This window comes from Aedes aegypti, chromosome 3 (assembly GCF_002204515.2).
Source record: "Aedes aegypti strain LVP_AGWG chromosome 3, AaegL5.0 Primary Assembly, whole genome shotgun sequence".
In the NCBI taxonomy this organism is placed as follows: Eukaryota; Metazoa; Arthropoda; class Insecta; order Diptera; family Culicidae; genus Aedes; species Aedes aegypti.
In genome coordinates this window covers 138,623,487-138,643,078 of record NC_035109.1, presented here as the reverse complement: position 1 = coordinate 138,643,078, position 19,592 = coordinate 138,623,487, and the positions used below count along the sequence as shown (strand labels likewise).

The following is a 19,592-nucleotide window of genomic DNA, read 5'->3' as shown; positions in this document are numbered from 1 at the left end:
GCTAACGATAAACAGATTTCATGACGAACTTACAAAATATGTATTATCTCGAATGTCCTTATTTATCCTGATATGTTTATGGTCAAACCATAGCTAATACTGCAATAAAGGGATCTGTATACTAATATCGACATTTCTTTAAAATTTTCTCAATTTTTTTACATAAGCGGTTATTGGAGCACACAAAAATACCGAGTGATCCAATAGCCGCTCACGAGGTCTTGTGCTTTCAATATCCAGCTTTTTACGAGCGCTAATGGCCGCCACAAAGAAGCTCGCTTTCTTGTACGGACTAGGCGATCTGACATTTGGCTTGGGTCGTTTGATAGCACATCGATAAGATCGATCATAAACTTATCGATTAGCTGTCAAACGACCCTACCCAAATGTCAGATCGTTTGATCCCTGCTAGAAAGCGAGCCTGAATTGTGGCGGCCTATAGTGCTCGTAAAAAGCTGGATAAATAATTGTTTTATCAAATGAAAATAATGTCAGACGACGTCATATGAATGTTGTTAATATTGCCAGAATATATCCGAGCGAACAATGTTGGTTTTGAACACAAAACATCAATTTTTACACTAGTGAGCGGAAATAGGGACATGAGTGGATACTGGTGCACTGATGGTAATTGTTAGGTAAAACTATATTTTTCAAATAACTTTCAGTTTCAGAGAAGTTGTAAAATGCTGCGAATATTAGGAATGAAAAGTTTTCATCATTTTGATATTACTGCCAGACGCATAAGGACGATTCGTACCGTAATTCCATATTCGAAGGTAAGATACAAATTACTGTACTAATAAAAAAAACCCATACCAGAATCCTTGTAAAAAACGTTGATTTGTGAATCTTATTATGAATCAGGCAATTAAAAATATTTGAAACAGTAATACTCCTAAAAATATTATACAAAACGCATTATGACTTATTGCACAATATCGAACACAATAAAATACATTTTAAAATCACGTCGTTTTCACTGCACATAACTTACGTCGTAATTATTGCCTAAAATGCATTCAAATGTTAGTAAAAACATGTAGGGAACGGTGGAAAATGAAAATGTTAATTTAAGTGCAAAATAAAAGTGTTTAGAGGAAGAAGCTAAGAGAAATAGTCAAGAACTACTCGAGAGCGAATTGAAAATGAAATATTTTTCTTATTCTTGACATTAAACTCCCAATGGACAAGGTATAATAGGAAGATATAATGATTTATGAATATTTTCACTGTTTGAATCTGAAAGTTGTTCCATTTTTTTGTATATCCTGTGTTAATGTATGACACAATGATGCTTTATTGTTAGGATGGTCGAGAAAATACACAACTCAAAAAGATCCTTAACTGGGACGGAATTCGAACCCAGTCGCATTCTGTATGGTCTTGTTTTATAGATGCGCGTTGACTAAGTTACCAAAGGAGTTTCAACTTTAAGTTAGACGTGCTTCAAAACGATTTCGAAGAAATGCAAAATGGACAGAATTTAACAAAAATTGAGTTAAAATTAATCGATAATCAGTCAAAAATAATTCAAGAGTAAATTATTAGAAATTAAAGAATAATTTACGTTGAGATTTTGTCGAGAGTGAATTATATTTGAGTTGAGAGCAAAAATAGTCATAAGCATGAGCATTGATGACCGTGCAATTCGTAATTGCTACTCTGTGATTGACCAGAATAATCGAAGTTGCACAGGGAATCAAGAGATGTAGTTTGCTTGTAGCTTTCCATCTTCAATATACACTTTCGAGGACTCCATATATTAAAAAGTCAATAACGGCGCCGGCCACGTCCATACGGCCATCGGGGAAGGGATGGAATGTAAGTGTGACATCCATTGTTACTAGAGACCGAGATCACCTCTGCATCTCCATGGTTGTCATGGGAAGGAGTTTTGTTCGTGGGGAGGGATCATAGCTGCATGATCAGGATTCACCTTGGTAAGTGACGCGATTTATGCAACCTCAGTGCAAAAAATCACCTAACAGTACTCTAAAGACAACGTGAACATAGGTTCAAAGGTTATTTATTAAAATGATAAAAATCAGGTAAAAGGAAAGGTATGGGGTTTTGAATGTTAATGTACAAGAGTCTATGTCGACACTTATGTCGTATTCTTTCAAAATCAAACACTTTTTTCATGGCGTCACCAAGTAATATATGTATTTTTTCCAAATTATTTTTTTTTTTCACCTCGCGCGAACTGTACTCAAGCGTCCGCGTCAAAAATCGTTATTAGACTGAGGAGCATGCGCAACGACATCGATCAGTCTTACTGCGTCACACACCCCTGTCTCTTTTCCTCCTTCACTTCGCATCATTCCATTCCATTCAGTACCAGTGCCAGTCATAGTGTCAATCGACGTATTTCTCTTCCGCATCCATTCAGCTCAACCCCTCTGTCTCGGAGCGGAGACTCTCCGCTTCCGTTCTCGTTCTTCGCATCGTTCGCATACATTCTCGTGTTCTGTTCACTTGCGCTGAAAGCGAATGCAAAACTTACGATTACACTGAACGAAATGTTCTAGAGATTGAAATATGCAAAGTTTTCTTTTAGCGACAAACTTAATAATTTTGTTTCCTTACGATAGAATTATTTTTATTTTCTAATTTACTCTATAATACTACATTCGCTCTCTTCTATACTCTTCATATGATTGATACATAAACTGCTGTCATATATCTCTGCTACAAAAGTGTTAATATATATGTTTTTTATATATCTCCTTCATTTTAAACTTATTATTTGATTTAAACAATAATTAACAAAACAATCATTCTATACGAATGAAACGCATGCAGTATCCCAACGTTTTGTTACAAAATCTTGCTCCAAATATATACATAAATACATGTGGATACATATGGATTTAACTATTTTCAAGAAAAATTGCGTGAACGATAATAATTGTTCAATCGTGTACAATCAGAACATAAAATTTGAAATTCATTCATTCTAATTATTTGTATCTATTATAAGTCTTAAACTCTTCGTTTTATCTTGTCAATTGTTGCATCTTTGACTTTTATTATTGTCAAGATTTGGTAATTTTATAGACATTATTGATGTTTGAAACTGTCCTTACGTGAACTTATTTAATTCAATTGTAATACCTTATTACTATGTTTCATAATTTATTTAACTGCAAAAATCGATTACATTAATAATTATTTATTCGAATATTTGATGAAAATACTATGAGAAACATGATCATCATAATATGCATCAGCAAAACTGTCCTATTTATATCAGACTTTTATTTGTTATTATATAAATTCAACTAAACAAAACATACTCATCGAAAAGTATCATCATTAGTTCATCTTATAAAACCATTATTGCCAAAATAATATCGTCTTCCGCATTATATTGTGATTTCCGTGTTTTTTTTTTTATTATTTTCACATTTTGCTACAATCAAATTTAATCAATCTTTCATCGACTGAAAATCATTGAAATACAATTTAAATACAATTTAAAACAATTTAATATTATGTTACACAACACTGTTTTGCTTTTTTTAATGTTTTATTTTTTTTATCTTACAATTTTGGTCAAGTTCCTATTTTCGTGAAAACAACTGTGGCTTTTTTTTCGTACCTGTGTAACTTAACTGAAATTAACTGCATAAATATAACTATTCAATTTTTAAATACAAAATATAATATTGTTCAGTATAATGTTTTAACTCTGTAGTAAACATTGACCTTTAGTTTTGATAAAAGAAAAGACAAGATCAAAAATTCATGATTTATTTTCTATGTAGGTATTTATATATAGAGTTGTTTTTAATGCTTCGTATATTTTTTATTTTTCAAATTAACCTTTGATAATATTTTCACAATAAATACTAGATTATTACATAATTCGATTCATCTCAATATTCTTAACAATGAACGTTTTCAATAACATATTTTAATGAGAATTTCTTTAGTGTTTTTTTTATGAAGACAACTTTTTTACCAACATTTCTATACATCGTAATAATATGTTTCAAACTCAGATTAAACCTCGAGGAATCATTTGTTTTTGTTAAACGAACACTGGTACATTATTATCGGAGTAGTTTATTCACTTTATGAATTTTGAGCACTTAAATGTATCACCTTCGAATTTTAAAACATCCGTTTTTTTTTTTTGCTATTCAATATTACTGTGATTTCCGAAGAAGTTCAAAAACCATTTTTTTTTTGCACATTAAACATTTAAGAGTTTCCCACCCTTCATTTCCATAATACATTTTCTGTTCTTATAATATGTATCATATTTCTTGTCATATATTTTTTTAATAATATTTATCAAATTTACGAATAATAAGCCAGATAATTTCCAATAACCTACTCATTGAATGAATTTTCATGTTCTATATCTTAAGAAGCCCCTGAAAAATCTATCCAGTAAAAACAGTTAATTTACTTTCAAATTTATACAAATTTTACATTTTCTATATCACAATACTAGCTAGTTTTCATCACTTCTCTTAGATGGAGCTGACCACGCTCCTGAAAATCCGTCTAGTAACCAAACCAGAACAACAAATTTTACAGGTTCAAAATACAAATAAGTATTACTAACTGATTTTCATCACTACTCTTGACTTATGATAAATTTTCGCGACAAATGAGTTTTAAATGTTCTAAATCTCACAAACTAGCTGATTTTCATTACTTCTTTCGAATGGAGCTGACCAGACTCCCGAAATATCCATCAAGTAACATAACCAGAAAACTTCGAACCTAGTTTCACAACAAACGAATTTTCCATGTTCTACATTTCGAGGTAATACTAGCTGGTTTTCATATTTTTTTTTTTTACTGACGAAATTTTTGAAAAAATTTCAATTTTTTTCAAATTCTTATCAATTTTCTAGATAAAAGGTTTTTTTTATGTTCTATTTCTCAATAGGTTCTGTTTGATTTTGATCACTTCTTTTGGATGCAGCTAACCAGGCTCCTAAAAATCCATCCAGTTACACAGCCAGACAACCTGCAATCAACTTTCTCAACAAACATATGTTACATGTTCTATACCTCAATAAGTAATACTAGCTGGTTTTCATCACTTCTCTTAGATGGAGCTGACCAGGCTCTTGAAAAATTCCGTCAAGTAATAAAACCAAAAAAAAAAAAAAATGATCATTTTTATTCACCAAACAAATTTTACATGTTCAATATTTTAATAGTTAATACTAGCTGGTTTTCATAACTTCTCTGGATGGAGCTGACCAGGCTCCTGGAAAATTCCATCAGGTAATAAAACCAAAAAAGTTTTTGATCAGTTTTCTTAACAAACGATTTTACATGTTCTATGTTTAAATAGGTAATACTAGCTGGTTTTCATCACTTCTCTTGGATGGGACTGACCAGGCTCCTGAGAAATTCCGTCAAGTAACAAAACCAGAAAATTTCTAAACAGTTGTCTCAACAAACAAATTTTACATGTTATACATTTAAAAAGGTAATACTATCTGGTTTTCATCACTTCTTTTGGATGGAGCTGACCAGGCTCCTGAGAAATTCCGCCAAGTAACAAAACCAAAAAAATTCTAATCAGTTGTCTCAACAAACGAATTTTACATGTTATACATTCAAAAGGTAATACTCTCTGGTTTTCATCACTTCTTTTTGGATGGAGCTGACCAGGCTCCTGAAAAATTCCGTCAAGTAATAAAACCAAAAAAGTTTTTTTGATCAGTTTTCTCAATAAACGATTTTACATGTTCTATATTTAAATAGGTAATACTAGCTGGTTTTCATCACTTCTCTGGATGGAGCTGACCAGGCTCCTGAAAAATTCCGTCAAGTAACAAAACCAGAAAATTTCTAATCAGTTGTCTCAACAAACGAATTTTACATGTTATACATTTAAAAAGGTAATACTATCTGATTTTCATCACTTCTTTTGGATGGAGCTGACCAGGCTCCTGAGAAATTCCGTCAAGTAACAAAACCAAACAATTTCTAATCAGTTGTCTCAACAAACGAATTTTACATGTTATACATTCAAAAGGTTATACTCTCTGGTTTTTATCACTTCTTTTTGGATGGAGCTGACCAGGCTCCTGAAAAATTCCGTCAAGTAATAAAACCAAAAAAGTTTTTTTGATCAGTTTTCTCAACAAACGATTTTACATGTTCTATATTTAAATAGGTAATACTAGCTGGTTTTCATCACTTCTCTGGATGGAGCTGACCAGGCTTCTGAGAAATTCCGTCAAGTAACAAAACCAAAAAATGTCTAATCAGTTGTCTCAACAAACGAATTTTACATGTTATACATTTAAAAAGGTAATACTATCTGGTTTTCATCACTTTTTTTTTGATGGAGCTGACCAGGCTCCTGAAAAATTCCGTCAAGTAATAAAACCAAAAATGTTTTTGATTAGTTTTCTCAACAAACGATTTTACATGCTCTATATTTTAATAGGTAATACTAGCTGGTTTTCATCACTTCTCTGGATGGAGCTGACCAGGCTTCTGAGAAATTCCGTCAAGTAACAAAACCAGAAAATTTCTAATCAGTTGTCTCAACAAACAAATTTTACATGTTATACATTTAAAAAGGTAATACTTACTGGTTTTCATCACTTCTTTTGGATGGAGCTCACCAGGCTCCTGAAAAATTCCGCCAAGTAATAAAACCAAAAAGTTTTTTTGATCAGTTTTCTCAACAACCAATTTTACATGTTCTATATTTAAATAGGAAATACTAGCTGGTTTTCAACACTTCCTTTGGATGGAGCTTACCAGGCTCCTGAAAAAAAAACAGAACAAAATTCTAATCATTTTTTCAACAAACGAATTTTACATGTTCTATATTTTAATATGCAATACTGGGTGGTTTTCATCAATTCTCTTGTGTGAAGCTGACCGGACACCTGAAAAATCTATCTAGCAGCAAACGAAATTTTAAGTTCTATTTTTCAAAAGAAATATCGATTTCCATCACTTCTTTTGAATGGAGCTGACCAGGCTCCTGAATAAATTCGTTAAGTAACAAAACCAGGAAACTTTCAATCAATTTTCTCAACAAACGGATTTTATATGTTCTATATAAGTAATACTAGCTGATTTTGATCACTTCTCTTGGATGGAGCTGACCAGACCTCTGAAAAATACCGTCAAGTTACAAAACTAGTAAACTTCCAATTACCTGTTTTTTTTTCAACGAACAAATTTTACATGTCCTATATCTCAATAAATAATACTAGCTGATTTTGATCACTTCTCTTTTATGGAGCTGACCAGGATTTTGAAAAACCCGTCAAGTAACAAAACCAGAGAAGTTACAATCAATTTACGTAAAATAAAACAATTTCAAAATTTTCAATAAATAATCCAAGCTGTTTTTCATCACTTCTCTTAGATCCGTCAACAAAATCAGAAAACTTCCAAATCAATATCTCAACAAACGAATTTAGCATGTTCTATCTCTCATCAAGCCATACTATCTGATTTCTAGCACTTCTCTTTGATACGGTTAACCATACTCTTGAAAATCTATAATGCAAAACCAGAAACTTTCCAATCAACTTTTAAAACAAACAAGTGTAACATGGTCTACGCCCTACGGTAACGCGCAATTCATTTATCTGTAGTTTTTCTTGCAGGACACCATATAATAAACAACAGCAAGTTGAAAAAATAAAGTCCCACGCATTTTTTCTTTTGAGTCTTAACCTCTCTCTTCATTCATAGTTATATTTACAAACGCTTCAAATCTACTTCTTGGTGGCAGTAGCCCACTCGCTTTGCATTTTAATTATTTCCTTCAAATCTCATTTTTTTTCGTCTAGCATATACAGAAATCACCTAATTTGAAATGTTAACAGTAGCCTACTCGCTTTGCTGATTCAATTCTTTATTTTAACTCTCTCGCTGCCTTATTAAGCATCATGCAGGAATCCGCTCATCTGCAGCGCTAGCAGCTGGGTTGCCAATATGCCAGATTAATCTGGCACTGCCAGACTTTTCATCGAGGAAAAGACAAAAAGACAAACTGCTCAATTTGCCAGACCTTTCCCAATGAAGCCAGACTTTGAAGCAGTAAACATTTTTTTAGGAATATCCTGAAAAATATGGCACTCTAAACACTTACAAGAGCGGTGTACAAACTAGGAAATAAATATGCTGGTATTGTAAACGAACAGCAATATTCAATAAGATTTGTATTTTTGTTTAATTTAGCTGCTTTTCATTATTATACGTTGATATATTGGCATTTAAAACTCATTTTTTTGTACACACTACTGCTCATTCACAACTTGACGGTTAGTAGTTCGAACTATTTTCAGATAAATTTTGGAGCGCAGTTCTCATTCATAAAGCGATTAAGATTTTTGTAAACAGACGCATGGCGAAACTTTTTGATGGTTCCATCGTTTGATCTAAACTTTTACAATCATGAGAATCCAAGTACCAGTATCTAAATCAAACATAAAGGACTCATTTGATAAATACCAAAGGTTATATACTAGAATGTTTTCCAATACAGCCTTATGTATTTAAAAAAAGGCCAAGCTCAAGTTTCAGTGTTTTCTTCACTAAAATTCTGATTGAAGTGAAATTAGGGTAACTTTTAGTTCATTTTCAGTTAATGGCGTATTATTTTTGTTTCGTGGTAATTTTTCATCTACTAGAATTTCTGAAAAAAAGGTGTCTGCCAGATTTTGCAAGACTTTTTATTTTGAGCTCGCCAGACATTTTCCAAAATGTACTGGCAACCCTGGCTAGCAGTAGCCCACTCGCTCTGCTGATTCAATTATTTATTAAAACTCTCGCTCTATTATTAAGCATCATGCAGGAATCCGCTCATCTGCAGCGCTAGCAGTAGCCCACTCGCTCTGCTGATTCAATTATTTATTCCAACTTTCGCTCTATTATTAAGCATCATGCAGGAATCCGCTCATCTGCAGTGCTAGCAGTAGCCCACTCGCTCTGCTGATTCAATTATTTATTCCAACTCTCGCTCTCTAACAAATTACTTTTTTTTACAGTGTTTTCTCAAAGACATTCTCAAAAAAATTGCTGAAGTATTCTTCGTCAATGATAGTTCTGCCCTTTCACATAATGCAAAGAATTCAAAGGCGATAGGCAGCTTATGATTGGTATTTTTTGATATATATTTATATATTTTTTTTACGATTATAAAGGAGTATTCTCATAAAATATATCACGATTCATGACATTCAAATCCGTCTTTTCAGCAGAAATATAAGAACAAGCAGAATAATATTTTATCTTGCTTCCGTTTCAGCTGCGGCATGACCACCCCGAATATCCTTTAACTATGTAAAAATTTAGATTTTAAATTTCGTAAATAAAAATCAATTTGCAAAATTTTTGCAATTTTACCTTCGATTTCTTGATACTTCTCCATTGTTCCCACTGAAAATCTTACCTCGAAATTTCAACCGCCATGTTCACTTTTACCTTTGATTACCAAATACTTCTCCACCGTTCTCACTAAACATCCTACCTCAACATTTCAAACGCCATGTATCCGATCTACTCCTCTGCTTTTTTCACATCCGTCTTATAGCATTCCTATCGTAGAAAAATAATCACATTTGAAATTCACACAATAATCAATAAAATAGTGCACAATTATATTGCCGATTGAAGTTAGTCACAAACAACACTAACGACTGCGCCATGTCGTATTCTTTCAAAATCAAACACTTTTTTCATGGCGTCACCAAGTAATATATGTATTTTTTCCAAATTATTTTTTTTTCACCTCGCGCGAACTGTACTCAACCGTCCGCGTCAAAAATCGTTATTAGACTGAGGAGCATGCGCAACGACATCGATCAGTCTTACTGCGTCACACACCCCTGTCTCTTTTCCTCCTTCACTTCGCATCATTCCATTCCATTCAGTACCAGTGCCAGTCATAGTGTCAATCGACGTATTTCTCTTCCGCATCCATTCAGCTCAACCCCTCTGTCTCGGAGCGGAGACTCTCCGCTTCCGTTCTCGTTCTTCGCATCGTTCGCATACATTCTCGTGTTCTGTTCACTTGCGCTGGAAGCGAATGCAAAACTTACGATTACACTGAACGAAATGTTCTAGAGATTGAAATATGCAAAGTTTTCTTTTAGCGACAAACTTAATAATTTTGTTTCCTTACGATAGAATTATTTTTATTTTCTAATTTACTCTATAATACTACAACTTACAGTGACGAACTATTCATATTTTGTTAAATCAATTCATTTAAGTAAGACCGATGTCATGATAAAAATAGTTCTCATAATATATTGCACATTTAACATAAAAGCATGAAACGAGCTCATCAAATTGAGCTAAAAGCAAAATGTCACTCCGGCGACGAGAGAATCTGAATTCGATTGCACTCAGATCGCGTGCAAACTAAAACGCTCCAATCTAGAGAACCAGACAGCGGTTCAAGCTGAAAACCTGATTGATTGGTACCACTAACGAGTGATCATTCAATCACGCCCTCAGCCCAATCCGCTGGCCGGCTCTCCAGACCCGTGCTCCTGGCAACTTGAGATCCGGCTTCGATACATCTTTATCTTCTGCTTGGGCTTTAACGAAACACTGCCCAGCTGAACGCGTGCAGGGTAAACAGTTTTGTCTCTGCTACATAAATTTAAATATTTAGAAATTTATTTTGAGATATCCGTAAGAAAATCTGAGATTTCAATATGGATCCATTTTTGTAGTCAAAGTCATAAATTTGTATATAACGTTAAACACCTAGAGGTATGCAACGCTCTATATGCTTAACATAATCCATTCAATTTAATTCGAAATATACTAATTTATTTTTCAAAAACAAAAGATTTATGGTTAATTTAATGTTGAAACAGAATTTTTAATTGATTTATAAACATATAATTTTGTACAAATTATCATCAAATTATAGGGTCTCCTAGAAAGTATTGGCACGACTTTAACATACTGTCATTTCAAGACTAATGCAGATACAAATATGATTTTCACACATTTTATTCTTTAACTTATCAAGAGTTTGAATCTTGAGCAATATTTTCACTACCTGTTTGTTGATGACATTACGTTTCTGTAAGCTCTTGTTATCAGTTTTGTACAAATCGCGTTATTTCTGAGCAACTTTGTTGTAAGAAATTTGTGCTGGGTCATAAAGTACGTACAATTTAGATCTGAAAAAATATATTTATTTTTGCCGATACGATGAATGATCGGACTATCACTTATTTTATTGGAAACTATAAACTTAAATATCCGAAATGTTTATAGAAACTAAAAATTCGATTTCAGCTGTGGTCGATATTTAAAAGGGTCAAAACCAAGTCAAAGGAATCCAATAAAACATGTGAAAATCTAAAATTTTTGTTGCATATTCAAAAGTATAGATATTTGACATGAGTAAATTTGAATTAAGAAAATTTTATTTATATTGAAAATACCTGGAAAGCTAAAATTTCGTGAAGTTATCGTATGTGGAGAGAGAAACAAGCGATTTTTTAGAATTTTATCATTTTTTCAAATGTTTTCTAGCAAAGCCAAATAAGATTTTAAACAAAAATTCTTGTAGGACGTCTTACATACAAACTACTTGAGCTCAGCACATCGAAGGATTTATGGGCACGACAAAATCCTTATTTCAAATTTACTCATGTCAAATATCTATACTTTTGGATAGGCAACAAAAATTTTAGATTTCCACATGTTTTATTGGATTCCTTTGACTTGGTTTTGACCCTTTTAAAAATCGACCACAGCTGAAATCTAATTTTTAGTTTCTATTAACATTTCGGATATTTAAGTTTATAGTTTCTAATAAAATATGTGATAGTCCGATCATTCATCGTATCGGAAATGATAAATATATTTTTTCAGATCTAAACCTTCTAGGACACCCTACATAATGGTATTTGTCGTCTTTGTTTTGACTGAAAACACTTTTGAAAGTGATTTTTTCTATAAAGTCTGCACTTCACTTAATAAGTAAAAAATAATTCACGTTCTAAAAAATTAAAAAATTGTTGGCCTAATACCAGGTTTAATTACACCCATGTGCGGCAAAATTCTGTACACGCAAACAAATGTTGTTGTATAATCTATCGAATCCATGCTAGAATTAAGAACTGCACCAACAATTTTCAACCGACTACAAAAATCTGTTAAGTTTACTATAATCTGGTACTAATCACTGAGCAGTGCAGTAAATGTGACCATGTCCATAGTAGTATGCACTACAAAGCATTGTATTTCAATCCGCGACACCCAAACTGGTCAGATTTAGAATGTTTCTAATCATAAATACTGCAACTGTGGTTAAATAAACCGAAGATCACAGAAAAAAATATTTAATTTCAGTGTGATGTAAACTGAAGTCTACTGTAAAAATAAACCAAATTCGTGTGTTATTAGAGTATCATGTACTTAGTTGAATATCAACGATTTTCAACCGACTACATTAATCTGTTAACTCTACTAAACCATAGTTAACATCACTACCCAAGAAAATACACAGCTAAAAATATGTTGTAAATTTAAGTTTATTTTCATGCACATATTTGGAGCATCAACATAAACGTAAATTTCAACGACCAATCCATTATGTTTCAATTGAATTCACTTTAAATTTATGTAATATTCAACCATTTTTAGTTGAATATTGAATGTATAATAATATAAATATGTTGATATTCAACTAAAAATGGTTGAATATTACATAAATTTAAAGTGAATTCAATTGAAACATAATGGATTGGTCGTTGAAATTTACGTTTATGTTGATGATCCAAATATGTGCATGAAAATAAACTTAAATTTACAACATATTTTTAGCTGTGTATTTTCTTGGGTACACGCTTAAAAAATGTTACACTAGATTGCTTAAATATCATACTAAAACCATATTCGGTCTATTCACTCATTGCGATGCATTTTTGCGCATTAAGCATTGGCTAGTATAAACGGGTTTTATATCGATGAATGATTTTTTTGATATTATGTATTCAAGGCATAAAAATCTTTAATTCTTTATATTGAATAAAATTGCATAGAATCAATCATTTTAATTAAATAACTGTAAACAAAAGCAAGGAAAACGTGAGGAAGTGAAACCGCATGTTAAGTGTTTATTTTCATTTGAAATCAATGTTGTATATAATTCTTAACAAGGTTCCTTTGCCGCCTATTGTTAATGCTTCTTCCGATCCTTTCCCGCATCGATTAAGATCTGTTATCCAAGTCCTTGCCGCAGTTACTTCCGATTTGCTCACGCTGTTTGAAATGGTGCTCCTCTAGCAAAATGAACTGAAAAAGTTATACATGATGAAAAATCGATATGAATACTAAAACGAGCTTACCTTATCGCATCCATTTTTCACCAATTATTTCATATTTTGTTATTTCTGCTTCCCTGGGATTAAAATTCTTCCAATAAAGTTCTTTCAGACAAGAGCTGGATATACAATACACTCGCTGATAGAATGATACAATGGCGGTGGCAGGTGATCTACAAAAGCAGCATCAGTCAACGTAAATGCACCGTCAGAAATAATTTACGAAAATGCCAAAGAAAGTATAAAGTAATATGATTTGCAAGGATTAAAAATCACAAATGTGGTAGAAGTAACAAATATCACTCTAACTAGTATTTTCATGTTTCTCCGTGTAGTGATGTTGACTATGGTTTGGTAGAGTTAACAGATTAATGTAGTCGGTTGAAAATCGTTGATGCAGTTTTTAATTTTACCATGAATTCAGTAGTCTACAATAAAATTCATTTCAGTGTATCATTTAGATCCTAAACACCTACACTCTAAATGTTCTCTATAACGTAGTCAGAAACATCACCTTCAAAATTATCAAAGGGACGGTTAACAAATTTAACCCTAAAACTAAATGCAATTACCCCACTGTACAACAGCTCTACAGATTTTTCGATCCACCATTTTGAAACTATTATGGTTTTCTACAAATTTCTGAAACAATATTCTTAAAATACTTTATATAATCTTTTGAATAATTCTACCAATTTTTCAGATCCATTAGCTCCACTTTGTTATTGAATTTTGGATAGTTCTGACCCGAGAGAGACTCGCGAAGAGGAAAAATATCAACGTCATATGCAGCCCAGATTCCGCTGTCACGAAACGTCAAATGCAGCCCGTCGTTTTCATGGCTAAAAAGTCGAAAGTATTGTATTCAAAATAAACTGTTATTAAAATCCTCAGTCAGCCGAGCAGTATTTCCAAAGATGCAGACAAATCTATTCACAAGGCTTGTTATTTCTAATGTCTGCTACGTGTTCTGGCATGAAATTCCACTCAAAAGGCTATTTATGCTTCGGTGTGAAGCAAACGCAATATGTTTTTGCTGAGCTGTTCATGTGAGAGTTTGAACGGCTTGCGCATGATTGATGAAAACACAGAGTGGAATAAGAAAAAACTCAGCAATCACAGAAAAAGAAGACCGTATTCGCGAGTCTCGTCTCAGGGCCCTATTTTATAAGTCGAGTCGATCAAAATGACTCAACTGGAGTCACTGTCGACCAAAAAAATCACTCGACTCAGCTCTGTCACTCGAGTTTTTCGACAGTTGTCCCTCTATGTGACTGGATTACTATGGACTTATCCACGGTCTTCTTTTATCATCAATTTTCTTTTTCTTTCTGCTCTAAATGCGGGCAATGTTTACATAAAATGACATCCGGACCAACATCCGGACGACGAATGTTCACCCGATGAACATGAAGTGGATGAATGCACAACGAAATCGTTCATTTTTTGTAAACACGGCCCGCAGTAAAAGGTGTTCTTCCCGGTGGAAGAAGCAGCGTGACGTCATTGTAAATTAGTTCATGGGAGTCGACAGGTGACATCTAAAATATGGCTGCTTGCTTTGATCGACAGTGACCACAGGCGAATCACATGAATCTGCTCGGTTTATGAAATAGACCCCTCAGGTTCTGACCTGGGAGTTCTGACAACCATAAACGTCTGCATGTCGTCTTGGCCGAAAGTATACTTTTCAAAGTACATTGTTGAAAGGTTTACTAATTTTATTCTACAATCAAATTCGATCACTCTACTCTACGATCTACTCTACTATTAAATCACATTTCTATGGTGACACCAAGCGCCATTTGCGCTATTGCTAAGCACGACAATCTTCACGGAAACAGTTAATTATTTTGGCCAGTATTAAATCAAATTACTCCACTGTGAAGCATTGAAGTATTAAACAAAAAAAACTATACTATATATACTTTTTTCCGAAACCTATGGGTCTATTTTGTAAATCGAGCAGATTCATGTGACTCGTTTGTATTCACTGTCGATCAAAGTGAGCATGGATATTTTAGATGTCATCGGTCGACTCCAACAGTAGCTAATCCAATCACATAAGGCTATCGCACCCTTCTCTTTCCAACAACTGTCGATAAACTCGAGTGACATAGCCGAGTCGAGCGAATTGTTTTGGTCGACAGCGACTCCAGTTGAGTTATTTTGGTCGACTCGACTTATAAAATAGGGCCCCTAAAAGCAACATTATCGATTTGGTCAAATAAAATTAAAATTGTGATTTGACGTAACACGACACCATTTACAGAACCCTGTTGAAATATAAACGTAACGCGGCGCTCATTAAATGAAATCAATGAGATTCTGTAATTGTTTAATATTTCCTTCCAGTTTGAAGTCACACTCTGGTTCTTATCAATACAGAGAAGGATTGCCTAGAACAAACCCGCCGGATTGTAAGAATTATAGCAGAGCAGCTATAGGCGATTATATAGTAATATTTGGAAAAGTGCATTTCAGCGATGATTTCGCGTTACGAAATGCAACTGCTTTTATTTACCGTATGTATGGTAAAGTTTCAAAATGAATGTCATAACATCAAGTAGATCATTTTTCAGGTTTTTTTTCTGGACTGTTTTCTATAAAGTTGACAATGCCAAAAAACTAAATACATGATAACAAGTGACTCATTCCAGCGTAATGCGACACCACGAGGAACCGACTTTCATTAACAAATGAGGCCTGTTCTCGGCAATATGCCTTGTGAGCATGTGATTAAACAGGTGTTATATTTTGCATATTAACCCTCTAATACCCAACCCCGCCTTTAGACGGGGTACACTTTGGAATTTTGTGTATTTTTTCGCAGCTCGAAAATCAAAATGATTTTATTTTTGGTTTAAACCTTGACTCATAACACGCATATAAGAACAGTTTTTTATGACTTTTAAAACGTTTTTGTATTTTTAAAAAATGGTTTGAAAAATTGTATTCTTATATAACCTACAAATGCCTGGGGTTCATTTAACGTGTTATATGAAAAATCGTACCTTTTATATTTTTCTACAATCAACCTATCACAGAAGAAGAGCTTGGTGGTATTAAAATAATTTCAAACCTGTTTTTCCGTTAATTACACTGTTAAAGTACTGTGAAAACTTGATTTTTTATTATTGCCAAAAATCAGTAACCAGAAGAGGCTTCAAGAAAAAATGAAAAAGGATATGGATGTTCAAAAATAAAAATTATGAAAATCAAAAACCAAAAATTCATAGATTTGCGAATAAAAATAAATCATTGCCCAAAACGTGTTTAGAACGATTTTAGATAACTAAAAATGATATTTAGATTGATAATAAAAATTTGGGTATTAGAGGGTTAAGGTGAAGATGAATCGAAGCCAAACCTCAACCAGTTAGTGACCAATCGATTAAGTTTTCAGTTTAATCGGATGTTTGGTTCTCCAGATTTGTGCTCTTGAAAATTTGAGGTTTGGCTTCGATTCATCTTCACCTTCATCTGAAATTACTATACGTTTGTTTGTCTGTGGTTATACTAGAAGAGTGTTATTGAATATTACAAATTTTTTATTCTTAAGAATGTTAAGAGGTTTAGAATAAATTCATCAAAAGTAGGGACATGTCTCTACTCTAATGCATTATAACATTACATGTGAAATTTCTAAAGTTCTCAAATTGTTTGGAATATCAATTCGAATCTATTTACGAATTATAGCTGTCGACAGCAGGCCTTCCTTAGCCGAGTGGTTAGAGTCCGCGGCTACAAAGCTAAGCCATGCTGAAGGTGTCTGGGTTCGATTCCCAGTCGGTCCAGGATCTTTTCGTAATGGAAATTTCCTTGACTTCCCTGGGCATAGAGTATAATCGTACCAGCCACACGATATACGAATGCGAAAATGGCAACTTTGGCAAAGAAAGCTCTCAGTTAATAACTGTGGAAATGCTCATAAGAATACTAAGCTGAGAAGCAGGTTCTGTCCCAGTGAGGACGTTAATGCCAAGAAGAGAGAGAGCTGTCGACAGCAAACTTAAAATAAAATCTAACTTTCATGAATAATTTTATGCATTTTTCTCGAAAATTTTCAATCAACTTGCCTTACTTTACACATCAGGACTTCGCAATCATTTATAAGAGACTTCTGGCGTTATCCTACTGCAGCTTATGAGCTGACCAAAGAGAATCAACTTGACCGTCCCTGCAAATTCGAATAGCTTAATGACTACTTGTTATTATTTTGATTGAAAGAGCTTCACGAATGACAATGTAAAATTTAGGTCGAATGATAAACTAGTAACTCGGGGGTCTACCCTTTTTTGGTGGCCTCCATATTTAACTTCGCACCGGGTCCCGTAAACTCTAGCTACGCCACTGCTTGGATGTCCGGTAATGGAAGATTTCCCTCTATTGGAATGCAATTTTACGCAATAATCAAGATGCGAATGATGTGCAGCGAAAACCGATGTGATATCGCAATGATGTTTTTTGCTGTGTACCTATATTATTTTCTCCAACATAGAAAATAAAATTTATCACTTCTATAGGATAACTTCCAAATCAAACGAGGCTCATACGCAACTGTAGGAGATGCAGACATCAAACACTTTGAAAATATACTGCCAAACGGAAATCAAATTTTACTGGGATTAGATGAAACAGCCGGCTACAATCGAGACTACTTCAATTACGTACTAGGATTGGGCGAAGTGGTTCTGAGACCGCGAACTACCGCCCAGGTGAGTGCCATTTTGCAGCACTGCAACCGTCGCAAATTGGCTGTTTCGGTGTACGGTGGCAATACGGGCGTTTGTGGCGGATCGATACCAGTTTTCGATGAAATAGTTCTATCGATGGAGCTAATGAACGGCATAGAATCCATTGATGAGTATTCCGGGGTTTTACAATGCGAAGCGGGATGCATTCTAGGGGTGTTGGAGGAGAAGCTTAGCCAGAAGGGATTGATCATGCCACTTGATCTGGGTTCGAAAAATTCCTGCCACATCGGAGGCAACGTGGCTACCAATGCTGGTGGAATACGTCTGATGCGATACGGTAATTTACAAGGGTCAGTTCTCGGATTGGAAGCAGTCAAAGCGGATGGGACGGTATTGGATTTGATGTCTCGTTTCCGTAAGGATAACACGGGGTATCATTTGAAGAACATATTCATCGGATCGGAAGGAACCTTGGGTGTGATGACACGAGTTGCAATTGCTTGCCCGCCAGCCCCAACCACACAGAACGTGCTATTTTTGGGCGTCCAGAACTACGAATCGGTACTGAAAACTTTCATCGAATGTAAAAAACGACTTGGGGAAATTTTAACCTCGTGTGAACTGATCGATAAGGATGCGTTGCAGTGTTGTATAGAGCATTTGAAGCGATCATCACCGATAGAAGAATATCCTTTCTATATGCTAATTGAAACCACGGGTCGGAATGTTGAACACGATGAGCAGAAGGTGAATGATTTTCTGAAGCAAGTTTTATCTTCTGGAATCGTTGCGGATGGAGTTGTTGCGAATGAGCCTTCGAAAGTAAAGGTAAGGATTAATCGTTTTATGATACCGTGAATCGAGAAATATTTAATAATGCGGATAACTTTGATAGTGGAAAACCAACAATATAATAAACGAATTATCTAAATTTATGTATATCAGTTTAGCTATACGAATGCAACAGTAAAGAGTATTAGTACGACATCCACGTCACAACTATTTGGGACTTTATCTCCAAAGATTCAAAACACTGTAACTTCATAATAGTTCGACCTTTCTTGATGCAATTTTCAGGGAAAATCACAAATGAGTTATATGTTTGATTCAAGCATTGAAAGTTTTGAATTTGGTGATGGTTTTGGGATAAGGTCCAAATTGTTGGAGTACCTAGGATATTTCATAATGAAAAAAAACATGAATCCTTGTTAACCTTTCGGTCGTCGCGCGAATTTTTGTAACGCGAGTAGTCGCGCGTTGTACTTTGTACAACACCCTTGGTTTTGCGAACATCCCAGGAGTATGAACACTTAGAAAGATGACGTCTTCGGCAAAATTATTCAGTAACTCAAGGGCTATCATTATTTGAGCCATGAAATTCGGGATTTTGCCGCTAGGCGGCGCTAGTGAGCATGAAACTTTTGTTTCTCAGATCTCAGGATCCTGACCACTTAGAAAGATGGCGTCTTCTTCAAAGTTGTTCGGTAACTCAAGGACTATCATTGTTTGAGCTAATTGATTCAAAATTTCGCCACCAGGCAGTGCTAGTGCGCATAAACTATTTGTTTCGCAAATATCTCAGGAGCCT

At 34.1% G+C, this 19,592-nt stretch overlaps 1 protein-coding gene across 1 annotated transcript in view; it reads left to right on the top strand.

Annotated features, from left to right (window-relative positions):
- Positions 1-19,592, top strand: part of LOC5567262 (D-2-hydroxyglutarate dehydrogenase, mitochondrial) — a 95,725-nt gene that overhangs the window by 69,643 nt on the left and 6,490 nt on the right. Inside the window, exons 2-3 of the mRNA XM_021848760.1 lie at positions 669-779; positions 17,834-18,832. Of these exons, the coding sequence (XP_021704452.1) occupies positions 687-779; positions 17,834-18,832 (1,092 nt within the window). The 5' untranslated portion in view covers positions 669-686. The remainder of the gene's footprint in view (positions 1-668; positions 780-17,833; positions 18,833-19,592) is intronic.